This window comes from Schistocerca piceifrons, chromosome 8 (assembly GCF_021461385.2).
Source record: "Schistocerca piceifrons isolate TAMUIC-IGC-003096 chromosome 8, iqSchPice1.1, whole genome shotgun sequence".
NCBI lineage: Eukaryota > Metazoa > Arthropoda > Insecta > Orthoptera > Acrididae > Schistocerca > Schistocerca piceifrons.
In genome coordinates this window covers 321,504,358-321,518,174 of record NC_060145.1, presented here as the reverse complement: position 1 = coordinate 321,518,174, position 13,817 = coordinate 321,504,358, and the positions used below count along the sequence as shown (strand labels likewise).

Here is a 13,817-nt window from a genome sequence, read left to right as displayed (position 1 = left end):
TATTGTACACGTTTTGCGCCAGTCTGCGAATGATTAAAAACCGATTTTATAGTTGCTTTTTTGTAGTTTATGGCCTCAAGCAACAAAAAACTGATTTCATTGCTGTTTTATGCATTTTTTGCCTCAGGAAAATTAAAAACTGGTGTCATTGTTGCTTTTTATGCAGGTTTTGGGCTCAGGACCTAACTATCTGTGCCACAACTGTAGAATGTCAGACTTGTGTGGTCATGCACATTGCACAGTGTGATTTGCTTTATGTGCAACTCACACCACTGTGACAGTGTTGTGGCTCATCTGTCACTTGTAGCTGGACCCATTTACATTTTGATGCTTACAGTACCACCTAGTGGGAAAATTTCTTTAAATTTTTTTCTTTCCATAACATTTCCCTATTTTTTGATAGTATTGTGTTCAGATTTGATGTCATTCTGAGCAGCAGTTCTTTTTTTTACAGAATTTTGAAACTGAAACTTTAATTATAATCACCCTGTACTTCTGTCATCTGGAAACAGTACAGTTCGGGAAGAGTCCTACAAAGTCTACAGCAAATCATTTATGTAGACCAAGAACAGCAGCAGACCAAGCATCGAACCTTGTTGGGCACCATATTTAATGTTTCCCTACTCTGAATTTAATCTTATTCTCATTGTATCATATACTAATATGACCCTCTGCTTTCTATTATTAAAATATGGCTTCATCCATGGAAGGGGAAGACCTTAATGCCATGCCATTTTAGTTTTCTCATGCAGAATTTTATGATCTACACAGCCTTTGCAAGATCACAGAAAATACCAGCAAGGTAACTTAGTTTAGTTCTACTATAAAAAAGTTTGTGAGGTCATATACTGAATTCTCAATAGATAAGCCTTTATGAAAGTGAAATTGAGCTATTGTTGTTCAACATTCTCAAAAAGATGGTTCAGTATTCAGTGTCCTACTACTTTACCAAATATTTGAGAGAAAGCAGTAAGGAGTGTGATCGATCTATAAGAAGAGATAATTGTGTAATTGTGTTACCTCCATATACTTAATCTTTCATGAAACATTCCTTGACTCATTGATTGGTTACAAAGGTAATTTAAGAAAGGTGTTACCAAGTAAGCGTAAGATTTTAATTCTTTGGCTGAAACACAATCGTAATAAGAAGAGTTATTAATTTTTAGTGCCCTAACGATTTTTGTGATCTCTCTAACAGATGAGCTGGCAAAGCTGATGGCTGGTGATGGAGTACACAGTACCTCCCCAAGTAAGTTTATTGCATCTGCTTTCAGTGTATGAATTTTGTTTCATGCCTAAATAATGCTCCAAATTGTACTTGCCTTGTTTGTGGAGTTTTGTATTTTTGTATATAGTACATAAATTCTGCCTTTTGACCAGAAACTGGCAAATTTTGAAATAAAATTATAGTGCATTTTTAACTCTTGGTCAGAGATAGTCCTTTGTCTTAAATAAAGATCTCTCTTTCTAGCACAAGAAATTTTGATCCCAAATATTAGCCACATTTTTTTATGCCTCTACTAAAAATGTCCCTCACTCAATGTACAATGAACGTTGATTCATAATGTTGTAAGAATCTTCTTAGGAAAGAAATAAATTCTTCACCTAATGTGTGTCTCTGACGAACTTCTTCCAGTTTTTCACTGTGTAAAGTATCTCTGAATAGTGTACCTGAGTCAGCATTTACAGTTCTCGGTAGTTTTACTTTCTCTTCTCAGTTAAACTGAGTAATAGAATTGTGTTATTGCTGACCATTGCAGTCAGATAAATCATTTGTTATGGGGCTCACATGTATTTAATTTAAGATAGATGTCAACTGTCAGCTGCTGTCACACTATGGTCTTCTGTCCTTGTTGAGAACATAGCTGTGGGGTGCAGCCAAAGAAAAGAAACCACTCAATGACCATTTAGTCTTATGTGAAGATTAGAAAATGGTAACATTGAGATGTAACTGACTCAACAATGAGTTAGTTAACTCTGTGATACCAAAACCAATGGAATTATTCAATACCTGTGCATATGTGAGGAAAAGCGGTTATTTTCCTGGAATAAAGCTGTGATATTATATTCTCTAGTGTTTATTGCTAGGTAGTTGGTATGTATGGATACATACAATAGTTTTATTGATTTTGTTTGTGATTAAGAGAGAATGTTTTTTGCAATGAATATATCAAAATAATGTAATACTAACAGTGTAGTTCATTGTTTAATGCTATTTATTTTGGTATATCTTGTGTATAAAATGGTTTTGTTTAACAAAACCAAACAGTGCACAAATAAAAATCATTAAATAATTACTGAATATATGTGGACAAGTCATTGAGTCTGTTATTAGCTAAGAAAAATCAATGTGAAATCAAAATTTGTGTAAATGTGAAAAAGACCAATTGCAGCAGAAATTTATAGAAAAAAACATTTTTGTAATAATGTGAAATTATGACAAACCACAGCCTTGTTCTTCTCCCACATGTCATGGTCAAGCAATGGGACAAACACCCTTTTTATGGTTTTGCAACATCTTGTCCATAGCCACTTTGGTGCTATACCATGGGCACTATAGCTTGTTCATCTGATGTCAACAAATTGAACAACTGCATTGTAAAGCCATGATGGACACACACACACACACACACACACACACACACACTCACACACACACACACACACACGCACACACATACACACACACACACACACACACACACACACACACACACACACGAGTATATAAACACAAAATTTTCAGTTTTTATGCCTTTTATTTCAACAAACAACTGTCATACAGCAATAGTTGGTTGCAGTTACAGAGAAGAAGCTCAACAAAATACTGATTAACAACTTAAGAGAAGAATGTTACAAGTCTTTTGCTGTTGTAAATGAATGATAACAAAGCAAAAGTAATGCATTTTCTTAGGTGTCTTTATGGCTTATCTACTTGTTTTAGAGTACAGTAGTTTTGACTACTAATGGAAATGCAAAATGTAACTGTACCACATTGAGATGGTTTTGTCTGAGAGTATTTTTAGGTAGGCCAGGTAGGCCATTGAATAAAAGATGACTACTGTCTGTCAGATCATCTTGCATATGGTCTACTGTTACATAGACAGATGTTACTTTAGATTCTTCTTCATCGGATATTAATTGAAAATAGGCTGTTGTTGCATTGTTCTTTCTATTTAGAATCTGCTTTGTGTTAACAAATTTTATAAATAAGTTCTTACTTTTCTTGATTCAGTCACTAAAAAGAAAAAAAAAAAAGGTTTTGATTCTGTACTCTCAGTTATTAAAATGTATCAACTACACAATCATTGGGAACTTATCTCCTCTCCCTGTAAAAGTTGGCTAATTTATGTGGTGACATTAGAAACATTTTGGTTCTAGCCATATAATGTTACCATAATTAGGTTTTTTGTGATTCAGATATTTGTTATGGTTCTCAGGGCTTTGTGTAGCATCAGTGAGGCACACTGAGCCTTGAGACCAAATGGGCTACAACAGTCCAGTATGATAGACAGTACTGTGATGAATCATTTTGCATATGGTTCATATATAAAAAGGTTAGATTTTGCTTGACTTCTCAAACATGAAGTTAATTAATAATCAAGTGATAATTTTGCTGTGCACTATGCTATGAGCTTTTATTTCAATGCAGAAACTTTCATTTCAAGAAAAACTGTCATAGTAAAGTTATTGATCATGTGTAAATGAATAAAAAGTGTTGTTGATAAATCTACATGTTGTTAATGAACAATTGATTGGCTTTCTGTATATTCCCAAACATACTGAAATTTCACATAGAAATCCATTTCTTGTTTGTATGCACAGATATAGCACAAGCTTTGTTTTTCAAAAAAGGATACTTTTATCATTTTTGATCATCTGATTACTACAATTTCCTCTTGATGTTTAAAGATTTTTAAAGCAAATAACAATATACTTGTTTATGTTTTAGTCACTGTTGTAAGATGAAACTTCTAGAATTACAACACAGAAATGGTGTTACTCAGTTTTAGCAAATCACAAATTCTTATTAACACTCTGACACATTACATATGTAACAGTATTTCTGATGCTAGAAGCAAGTATGTCAGAACAAATAAAAAATAATCAGGAACAATTTGTTATAAATAATTGACCCTTAAGTAATGATATGAGAATGAGTGAGAAATGGATGAGATAAACGGAAATATTTCATTGACAGATATAAAGAATGAATAATTTAAATATTCGTTGTGAAGACAATGAATATAACCTATTTAGAGTATGATGGTCATCAAGGTAATGATGATTTAATTGGGTGATAATAACATACGTATTTAGGCAGTTAAAGAGATGCTATTAGAGTTCAAGGATGTGGGGTAGAAGGTGAAACACAAAAATTTTGATTGTTAGAGCTCCATATCTTCTTTTGGAAGGATATGGAGAGACAACTATTTCCTTTCCAATCTGCAGTATTTTTGAAACAAAGGAAGGGCTTTGGTTGTTTTCAGGCAGTACCCCATATTTATTGGTTGGTTTAGTTTGAATATGTAGAAAGACACCAGTGAAGAATGGTCATTCATTGTCTTATTAAAATCTCTGTGACTTTCCTTGCTGGTAGAACACAATATGTAATCCTAAATAGATTATCAATGTAGGACCTGCATCAGAGACACCTGCAGATTTATGAATGAATCTGTAACTTTTCTTGAATAATTATAATCCCATACACTCTGACACATTACATATGTAACAGTATTTCTGATGCTAGAAGCAAGTATGTCAGAACAAATAAAAAATAATCAGGAACAATTTGTTATAAATAATTGACCCTTAAGTAATGATATGAGAATGAGTGAGAAATGGATGAGATAAACGGAAATATTTCATTGACAGATATAAAGAATGAATAATTTAAATATTCGTTGTGAAGACAATGAATATAACCTATTTAGAGTATGATGGTCATCAAGGTAATGATGATTTAATTGGGTGATAATAACATACGTATTTAGGCAGTTAAAGAGATGCTATTAGAGTTCAAGGATGTGGGGTAGAAGGTGAAACACAAAAATTTTGATTGTTAGAGCTCCATATCTTCTTTTGGAAGGATATGGAGAGACAACTATTTCCTTTCCAATCTGCAGTATTTTTGAAACAAAGGAAGGGCTTTGGTTGTTTTCAGGCAGTACCCCATATTTATTGGTTGGTTTAGTTTGAATATGTAGAAAGACACCAGTGAAGAATGGTCATTCATTGTCTTATTAAAATCTCTGTGACTTTCCTTGCTGGTAGAACACAATATGTAATCCTAAATAGATTATCAATGTAGGACCTGCATCAGAGACACCTGCAGATTTATGAATGAATCTGTAACTTTTCTTGAATAATTATAATCCCATACCGTTTAGTTATGAATGAAGAGCAGAACTGCTTGCATACACAGCACAAAAATAAAACAGTCAGTACATCTTACCATGCCGTTTCAAAATGATTCAACAAGGGGAACCAAATGGGATGTTGTAGTTTGGAAAAATGATGTTAGATTCCAATTGACTGGAAGATTTGGAAGTAAATGTATGTTTACAAAAACCTTGTTTACAAGACAACTGTGCTCCCATCCCTACATTTCTGTATTACATTTCTTCTTAGCCAGAATGAATGAAAGGTCATCTACAACACATTCCTGCACAGTCTGTGATGACTTTGATGTTGGTGGGATGTAAAATCCTAAACTTTCTTCCTTCTTTCACATTCTTACAATCAGTTCTCACGTATTGCTCGTTTTGGGTAGGATTTAACATCCAGTTAAAATGAGGAAAGAGACTAAGAAGCTCAAATAAGAGCTACATAATTTCCCGGCATGGTAATAGGTTAGGATGAGATTTTGATTTAGAGTATTTGATTAGAATACAGTCCATATCATTACTTGTTTACTTTGTTTTGATTTGGATTAGTCATCATCTGGCATCTGTCTTATTATTTCAGCCAACACTACAATGGGTGGCAAATTGGACTGTACTTGACACAAGGTTCACTGGAGTAATCACTTGCCAGCGGCTCATGATGACCAACCTGAGTTGGAACTGGTAACAGGAAATACTGTAGTGATTATGACCATATAATAATAGTATCTATTACTGTTATTCACTGTTGTTTCCACTAAACAGTGTATCTACAGTTATTGTTTCACAGATGTGTTGCACAACTCTGATTCTGATTTGGACAAAGTTCAGGTGGTGAAACTACAAGAAAGACAATTAGACAGGCTAGCCTTGGAAGTTTGTCACTGTCTCATCACTGAATATTCTGAGAACATGATCACTGCCATCCAACCAATGCCCTCACATACAGAGATAAGGCCCTAGGTCACAGTAGATATAATTAGGGAAGCGGGGCTATGTAAGAGAGGAATACAAGAAAAGGTTTTGCGCTGTATCTGCAGATGTGGCAGAGAGAGTGGCAAATTATAGTTGTTTGTGGAATTCTCCACAACCTATTGTATGATGAAAACAACAGTTTAAATGTGAACAGTATCCACATCTTGAGATTCAGAGATAGATGAAGAATTTTGTGGGTTGCGTCTCAAGTTGTGAAGTCACTATTGCTGCATCTCATTCAGTTCAAGAACAAATACTTCTGTATGGTGTAACAATGAACAGTTATACTTTTCTGGGCTCATCGAAAAGTTTTCCAACTAACTTGAAGTCTGCAGATGTGATTAGTCTTGAACAATCAGCTGAAGGAAATATTCAAATGATAGCCAAGTAGTGTACTTAGTTTTATGGTCACATGTTAGCAGAATATTCGACAATACTTATGAGTAGGGAAGGTTGTGCAAGAGCAATGCATTCATGGAAGTTGAAGTTTTATTTGAATCTCGTTGATATGATTTTCTTATTATAATTCAATAACAGCTTTCGACATAGGACATAGTAAACTAATAGTGATCTCTGAATCCATAATTGACAGGGAGAGGAGTAATTACTAATGAAATGAGCAAGCAAGAGAGCTCACAAACTGTGGGCAAACATGTGGCATCCACAGATGAAATTCTTGAATGTGTTCAGGACTAAGTGGACAGAGCGCATGTGGCTGCAGAACAACTGTGAAAGAGCCAGATGTTTCAGGGTGGCCTCCTTCATGCAGCTGTGGCAGATGCTCCCACTGGCTGGTCACCATCTAGTGTGGTGTCTCGGGCCCACAATGCCAGCACCAGCAGGTCTGTTACTGGAGACTCGATCTGGACAGAGGCACCATGCCAGTCAGCATTGTAGCGCAGCTTATCTGCGGCCACTGGCAGCAGCTCACCCGTGAGGCTGATGGGCAGATGGAATGTTGTTGAGGCTGTCAGGTTAGCCGCCACGATAGCTCGATGCAGTGTGGCTGTCGCTGCTGACAGTGATGTGTTCCACAAGCCGCACATCTCACCGCCTGCATCAGTCTCACCCCCACAAGCCATGATTCCACATACCTGCAAACAGTCACATTTAATGTAGCCTCTGCACAGAAATTCATTCATGTTCTGAGTACTGGGCAAACCCATCCTTCTGTTCTGAGGGCTGGGCTATCTCAGTTTGCTATCGCCCACTAACCTGTGCACTTCATCCATTGTGAACAAGACACCATAGGAATGGAGTCACATGCATGATGACTACCCAGCATTCTTTCTCAAATAATGTTAAATAAACTATTCAGTAAAACAATTTGATTCTTTCACTTTCTGTATCATTATTCATCAGCTTCATGGTGAACTCCCATCATTCCCTTAATGGTCATAATTAATGTGATACTTTGAACTTAAGTAACCCCCCCCCTCCCCCCTCCCCAAATTAGAATTTGTTTACAATGTAAAACATAAGTTACTATGAGTTTACTTTTGGTACATGTTAGGTCATACATTGCTGCATACAAAATACAACCAACATATTGGAGTTTTCTTTAAACTTGGGAGGAGATCTATATCTATTCCAGTATTGAGAAAATGGTTTGTATGCAATGCACTCACTTCCATTTGTACATACATATAATAGAGTGAATGTGAAATCTTCACAACATCTCTTGTGTCTCATAAATGATTCAAGATATCTAAATGAGTTTTTAGCGAATGTTAGCACACAAAAGGGAGACTATTTTGCCATGTGGTTAACATGCAAAACTTTCTTCCATAGTACAGTATATGAGTAACTAAAATAATGTAATTATTTTAAGGGCCATAGATAGCTGGAAAATGAAAATCAGTATGGGTATGCAACAACATAATTGAAGAATAAGCTATTGACCTGACTTGTCTGAGGTTATTTGTTTAATAATAATCTGTTACATTATTCTGCCACAATTGCAGCTGCATTAACATGTTAGTGAATTGAAACGGTGTAAACACTGCAATATGAGCTAATTTTAACATGGCATCAAGATAAATGTAGATAGTACGCAAAACCAATTGTTGTAATGTGGTACATGTACATCTACATCTATAGTCTGCAAAGCACCATGGCAGAGGGTATGTCCCGTTGTAGCAGTTGTTAGGGTCTCTCCATGTATGGAGCATCAGAAGAATGGTTGTTTAAATGTCTGTGTGTGTGTGGTAATTATTGTAATCTTGTCCCCACGATCCTTGTGTGATCAATATGTAGGAGGTTTTAGTATATTCCTAGAGTCATCATTTACAACCAGTTCTTGAAACTTGGTTTGTAGGCTTTCTTGGCATAGTTTATGTCTATCTTCAAAAGTATGGCAATTCAGTTTCATAAGCATCTGCAATGGAAACAAATATGGGCTACCAAAAGCAGTTATATTACAGATGTGGAAAAATCAAGACATTTCAAAAGGAACTATCATCAGTCAGGAACAAGAAGGAGCTCATGGACATGTGGCAAACATTTTCAAGAAGGCTGTCATGGCAGTTGGCAACATGGGCAAACCAAACAGCATAGCAGCAGTAAAAACAAATTTTCATGCGCTTTAGGTACAAATCACGATGGCATATAATAATGTTGAGTTACAATGTAAAGGTTAACTGGTTGTTAGACATTGGTTGCATAGAGTATGTTGTTAATAATGATGATTATCTTTCTGAGAGCATATATTTAAAAGATGCTGTGAATGTAAAAATTGTGGATGGTAAAGTTCTACAAGCTAGAAAAATAGGAAATATAATTAGTTTTTTTTTCAGTTTATAATGACATGCTTTCACTTGAAATGAAAAATGTATTTTATGTCAAAGACACAGACAGAAATTCAAATAGCAATGCTGAAGTGACTGAAAAACATAAAAATGCACCTGTAGGCTATCTCTCAAAAGTATTTGATTAGGACAGTAACTTACTTGTGATTTCTTTGGAAGAAGATAGGCTGTGCAAAATGACAAGAAGAATTTATAAAAAAAGAGATTAATGTAAATAGTATGAATAATAGGGATAGTATGTCAGTAAAGGAGAAAGGGCACTGTACACTTGTACATGTAAATTTTAATGATTCAAATATGCTGTGTAAACATGAGTTAGCAGATGGATTACCAAAATTTTAGAATTAACTTTTATGAAGTGTGAAGTTTGAAGTGAAGATGAAATGCACAATTTACCTTTTGAAAACAACAGAAGCAAGCCAAAAGAAACATTATAGATTCCTGATACTGATTTGAGGGGGCATCACTCAACTCATGGTTTGCATAGGGTAAAATACTTTCCACTTTTATTGATATTTGTAGTAAAGCAGCTAGAGTCTACATTATCAAATCAAAAAATCAAATTTATGACTGTTTTGTGGAATATGAAAAACTAACTGGATAAATTGTTAAGATATTAAGATCTGACAACAGCAAGGTATATTTAAATCCTGATGTTTATCAATGTAAAGATAGAATTAAATGCAAGCCCTCCTTATGCAAATGAATGAAAAGGTACAGCTTGTAAAGTAACAGAACGGGATCACAGACAATTTAGAGTGCTATCATAGTAACAGATACTAATTCCCAATGTATATGCAAGCTTATAAATCATAATGAACACACGTTGTAATGATATTAATTGACTGAATTAATGAAACTGAGGTTCCTGGATCTAAGCTAGTTCTGCAAGGGTCGCAGGAGAGCTTCTGTAAAGTTTGGAAGGTAGGAGATGAGGTACTGGCAGAAGTAAAGCTGTGAGGACGGGGCGTGAGTCGTGCTTGGGCAGCTCAGTTGGTAGAGCACTTGCCTGTCAAAGGCAAAGGTCCCGAGTTCGAATCTCGGTCCAGCACACAGTTTCAATCTGCCAGGAAGTTTCATATCAGTGCACACTCCACTGTAGAGTGAAAATTTCATTCTAGAAACATCCCCCAGGCTGTGGCTAAGCCATGTTTCCGCAATATCCTTTCTTTCAGGAGTGCTAGTTCTGCAAGGTTCGCAGGAGAGCTTCTGTAAAGTTTGGAAGGTAGGAGATGAGGTACTGGCAGAACTAAAGCTGTGAGGACAGGGCGTGAGTCGTGCCTGGGTAGCTCAGTTGGTAGAGCACTTGCCCGCGAAAGGCAAAGGTCCCGAGTTTGAGTCTCGGTCCGGCACGCAGTTTTAATCTGCCAGGAAGTTTCATATCAGTGCACACTCCGCTGTAGAGTGAAAATTTCATTCTTTTATGAATTTATTTGCAAAAGAATAGATAGTGGAAATTAAAGTGTCTTGTGGTGCCTCTCCTGCTGCAGGCCGGCCCTTTGATGTCCTGCCCCCCCAGTTTCATGATAAGCTCCAAGATAGACTGTTTCGCATTCGGTTGCATGCCATCACATCCCACCAGTTCTCATCACCCCACGACACCCATATGATCCTATATGCATTCGTTACGAGTGGATGCCTAATTGAACGTCGTGCACGGTTTGTAACTCCCAAGTAGTTCTCCTCGGTCTTGTTAGTGCGAACCTTGGTGAACGCTGTGGAGCACCATTTTTCATTTAGTGTTGGTGTTGACATTTAATGGTTTGTTTTGAACATTTCTGGAATGTCGACGATGTCCACCTTGTGAAATGTAATGCATATATCCCACAAAGGTTGATCTCTGCACCTCCTGGACGCTCGTTTTCGGTCGCACTTCTGATGCTTGTGGTAAGTCATTAGCAGGTAATATTTTTCTTGTCATAATTGTTACCACAACACTTTCAAATGAACTCGTCAAACGGGGTGATTTCGGACGGTTTTGTCGTTATTTTGATTGTAACTTTCGTATATATTGTTAGATTAAATTGATTGTTATGGAAGTGGTAGGGTATATGTGTAACGAATAAAATATCCCAGAACCAGAAAGTGTATGTGTAGGTATATTTATCTGAGGCAGTTAAATAAAGTGTCCGAAGTCACAGTATATAGAGGGGGAATTCGGACAGTTACTGCATTTTTTAAAAATTCTACATGCTTTTTATTTGATTTTGGTGACATTTTACACATTTTAAGGGAGCTCTTTGTTACGAAAAAGTGATATGGAATGAATTTTATATATTACATATAAGTTTTTATTTTGCAAGAATTTAAATAAATAGTCTCTCTGTTCACTTCTGCACGAGCTCATTTAATACTTTCGCTTAAGCTAATGCAAAGATCTTCTGACTGTCGTTTGAAGAATAAATGCACCCACTCTTCTCCTGCAAGATATTACTAAAGTTCTTCTTTTTTCGGATAGATTTATCAAGGTAGCCTTTAACTAAATATCTAATATCCAATTTAGTAAAGGGAAATCCCCAATGTGCAGCCCTCAAGATACCTTGCTTCAACATTTCTTATCCTTCTTTATTAAGCACTGGCTGTCCTCCCATTTTTTTTTTTTTTTTTTTTTTTTTTTAGCGGATGTGCTTCCTGCACAAGTTCTGGGTCATAATTATACCGTACTGTAGCTCCGTAGCTCCTCTCCTGCTCTTGGCATTGTCCGAAATCACTCCACACAGTACACAGTTTTACAAAAACCGTCGTTATTTTATAACCTTGCACGAGAAACTCGACAGAAATTGTCTCAATGCTGTTAGCTACTGAGCGCGTCGACAATTGCGGTTACAATAACTTCCCGCTCGGTGCAACAGTTCAAAAGTTTCCACTTTACGACAATGCATGGATTTTTAACACTGAGACTGTTCGTCAATTATTCACCTAGGGAAACAACTGACGCAAAATAGAAGTTGTGGATAGCGATAAATGCAATCTTGCGCTTTGACGCACGGACGTTAAAATAAGCAACTCTTTGTTTTTTGTGCAGTGGCAAAGAGCAAATCAGCCATACTGTCCGAATTCGCCCCGGTGTCCAAAATCACTCCGTCTGACGGAACCGTACTAAAGATTGAAATAGTGACCTCGCATTCACGGGGTTCTTTCAAAATGTTCAAATGTGTGTGTGAAATCTTATGGGACTTAACTGCTAAGGTCATCAGTCCCTAAGGTTACACACTACTTAACCTAAATTATCCGAATGACAAACACACACACGCATGCCCGAGGGAGGACTCGAACCTCCGCCGGGACCAGCCGCACAGTCCACGACTGCAGCGCCCGAGACCGCTCGGCTAATCCCGCGCGGCAGGGGGTTCTTTGCAAATCACATCGCTGAGAGTGCGCGTTGCAGAAAGACGACTGGTCTCAACAGTAGAAGTGTGGAGGAGCGGGCCAGGTTGCCGGGCAGCGCGCACGCTCACCTTGATGCCGGCGGTCTTGACTCCGCCGAAGTTGCGCACGCCGCTGAAGATGCCGGCCATGTAGCGGTAGGGGAGGAGGGAGCTAGGGGGCGGCGTCGACAGGTCGATCTCGGCGTCGACGTCGCAGCAGAAGGTGGCGGCGCCCACGGACGCGTCGCCCGCGTGGCAGATGCGCACCGCGTGCTTGGCGCCGGGCAGCAGCTCGACGGCGTGGTACGGCGCCAGGTAGTCCTGGTACAGCAGCAGGTCGCCCGCCTCGCTGGTCTTCACGTGGATGTGCGACGCACGCACCGGCAGCGGCGCTGGGGGCGCAGCCGTCGGTCGCGTCTCCAGCGGCGGGGCGCGCTGCAACCGCAACGAGTGTGGTCACACACTGCCGGAAACTGAGGGAGACATCTCTCTAAAGATGTCGCCTACAAAAACAAACACCTTATTTCCCATGTACAGGCAGTTTTGTACACATGCAACAAAATGTTAGTGGTCCTCTTAGAACGGTACACTGGTCATTTCGGAGAGTCGTGTGACCGTCAGTCACTGACGTTAAACACACTACTGGCCATTAAAACTGCTACACCACGAAGATGACGTGATACAGACGCGAAATTTAACCGACAGGAAGAAGATGCTGTGATATCCAAATGATTAGCTTTTCAGAGCATTCACACAAGGTCGGCGACACCTAGAACGTCCCGACATGAGGAAAGTTTCCAACCGATTTGTCATACACAAACAGCAGCTGACCAGCGTTGCTTGGTGAAATGTTGTTGTGATGCCTCGTGTAAGGAGGAGAAAGGCGTACCATCACGTTTCCGACTTTGAGAAAGGTCGGATTGTAGCCTATCGCGATTGCGGTTTATCGTATCGCGACATTGCTGCTCGCGTTGGTCGAGATCCAATGACTATTAGCAGAATATGGAATCGGTGGGTTCAGGAGGGTAATACGCAACGCCGTGCTGGATCCCAACGGCCTCGTATATACTAGCAGTCGAGATGACAGACATCTTATCCGCATGGCTGTAACGGATCGTGCAGCCACGTCTCGATTCCTGAGTCAACAGATGGGGACGTTTGCAAAACAACAACCATCTGCACGAACAGTTCAAATGACTCTGAGCACTATGGGACTTAACATCTGAGGTCATCAGTCCCCTAGAACTTAGAACTACTTAAACCTAACTAACCTAAGAACATCA

At 38.2% G+C, this 13,817-nt stretch overlaps 1 protein-coding gene across 1 annotated transcript in view; it reads right to left on the bottom strand.

The window, feature by feature from the left end:
* Window positions 1-3,033: 3,033 nt before the first annotated feature.
* The window catches only part of LOC124712318 (vanin-like protein 3), a 158,284-nt gene continuing 147,500 nt past the window's right edge, over window positions 3,034-13,817 (bottom strand). Inside the window, exons 8-9 of the mRNA XM_047242612.1 lie at window positions 12,625-12,969; window positions 3,034-7,453 (exon numbers count right to left, since the gene is read on the bottom strand). Of these exons, the coding sequence (XP_047098568.1) occupies window positions 7,121-7,453; window positions 12,625-12,969 (678 nt within the window). The 3' untranslated portion in view covers window positions 3,034-7,120. The remainder of the gene's footprint in view (window positions 7,454-12,624; window positions 12,970-13,817) is intronic.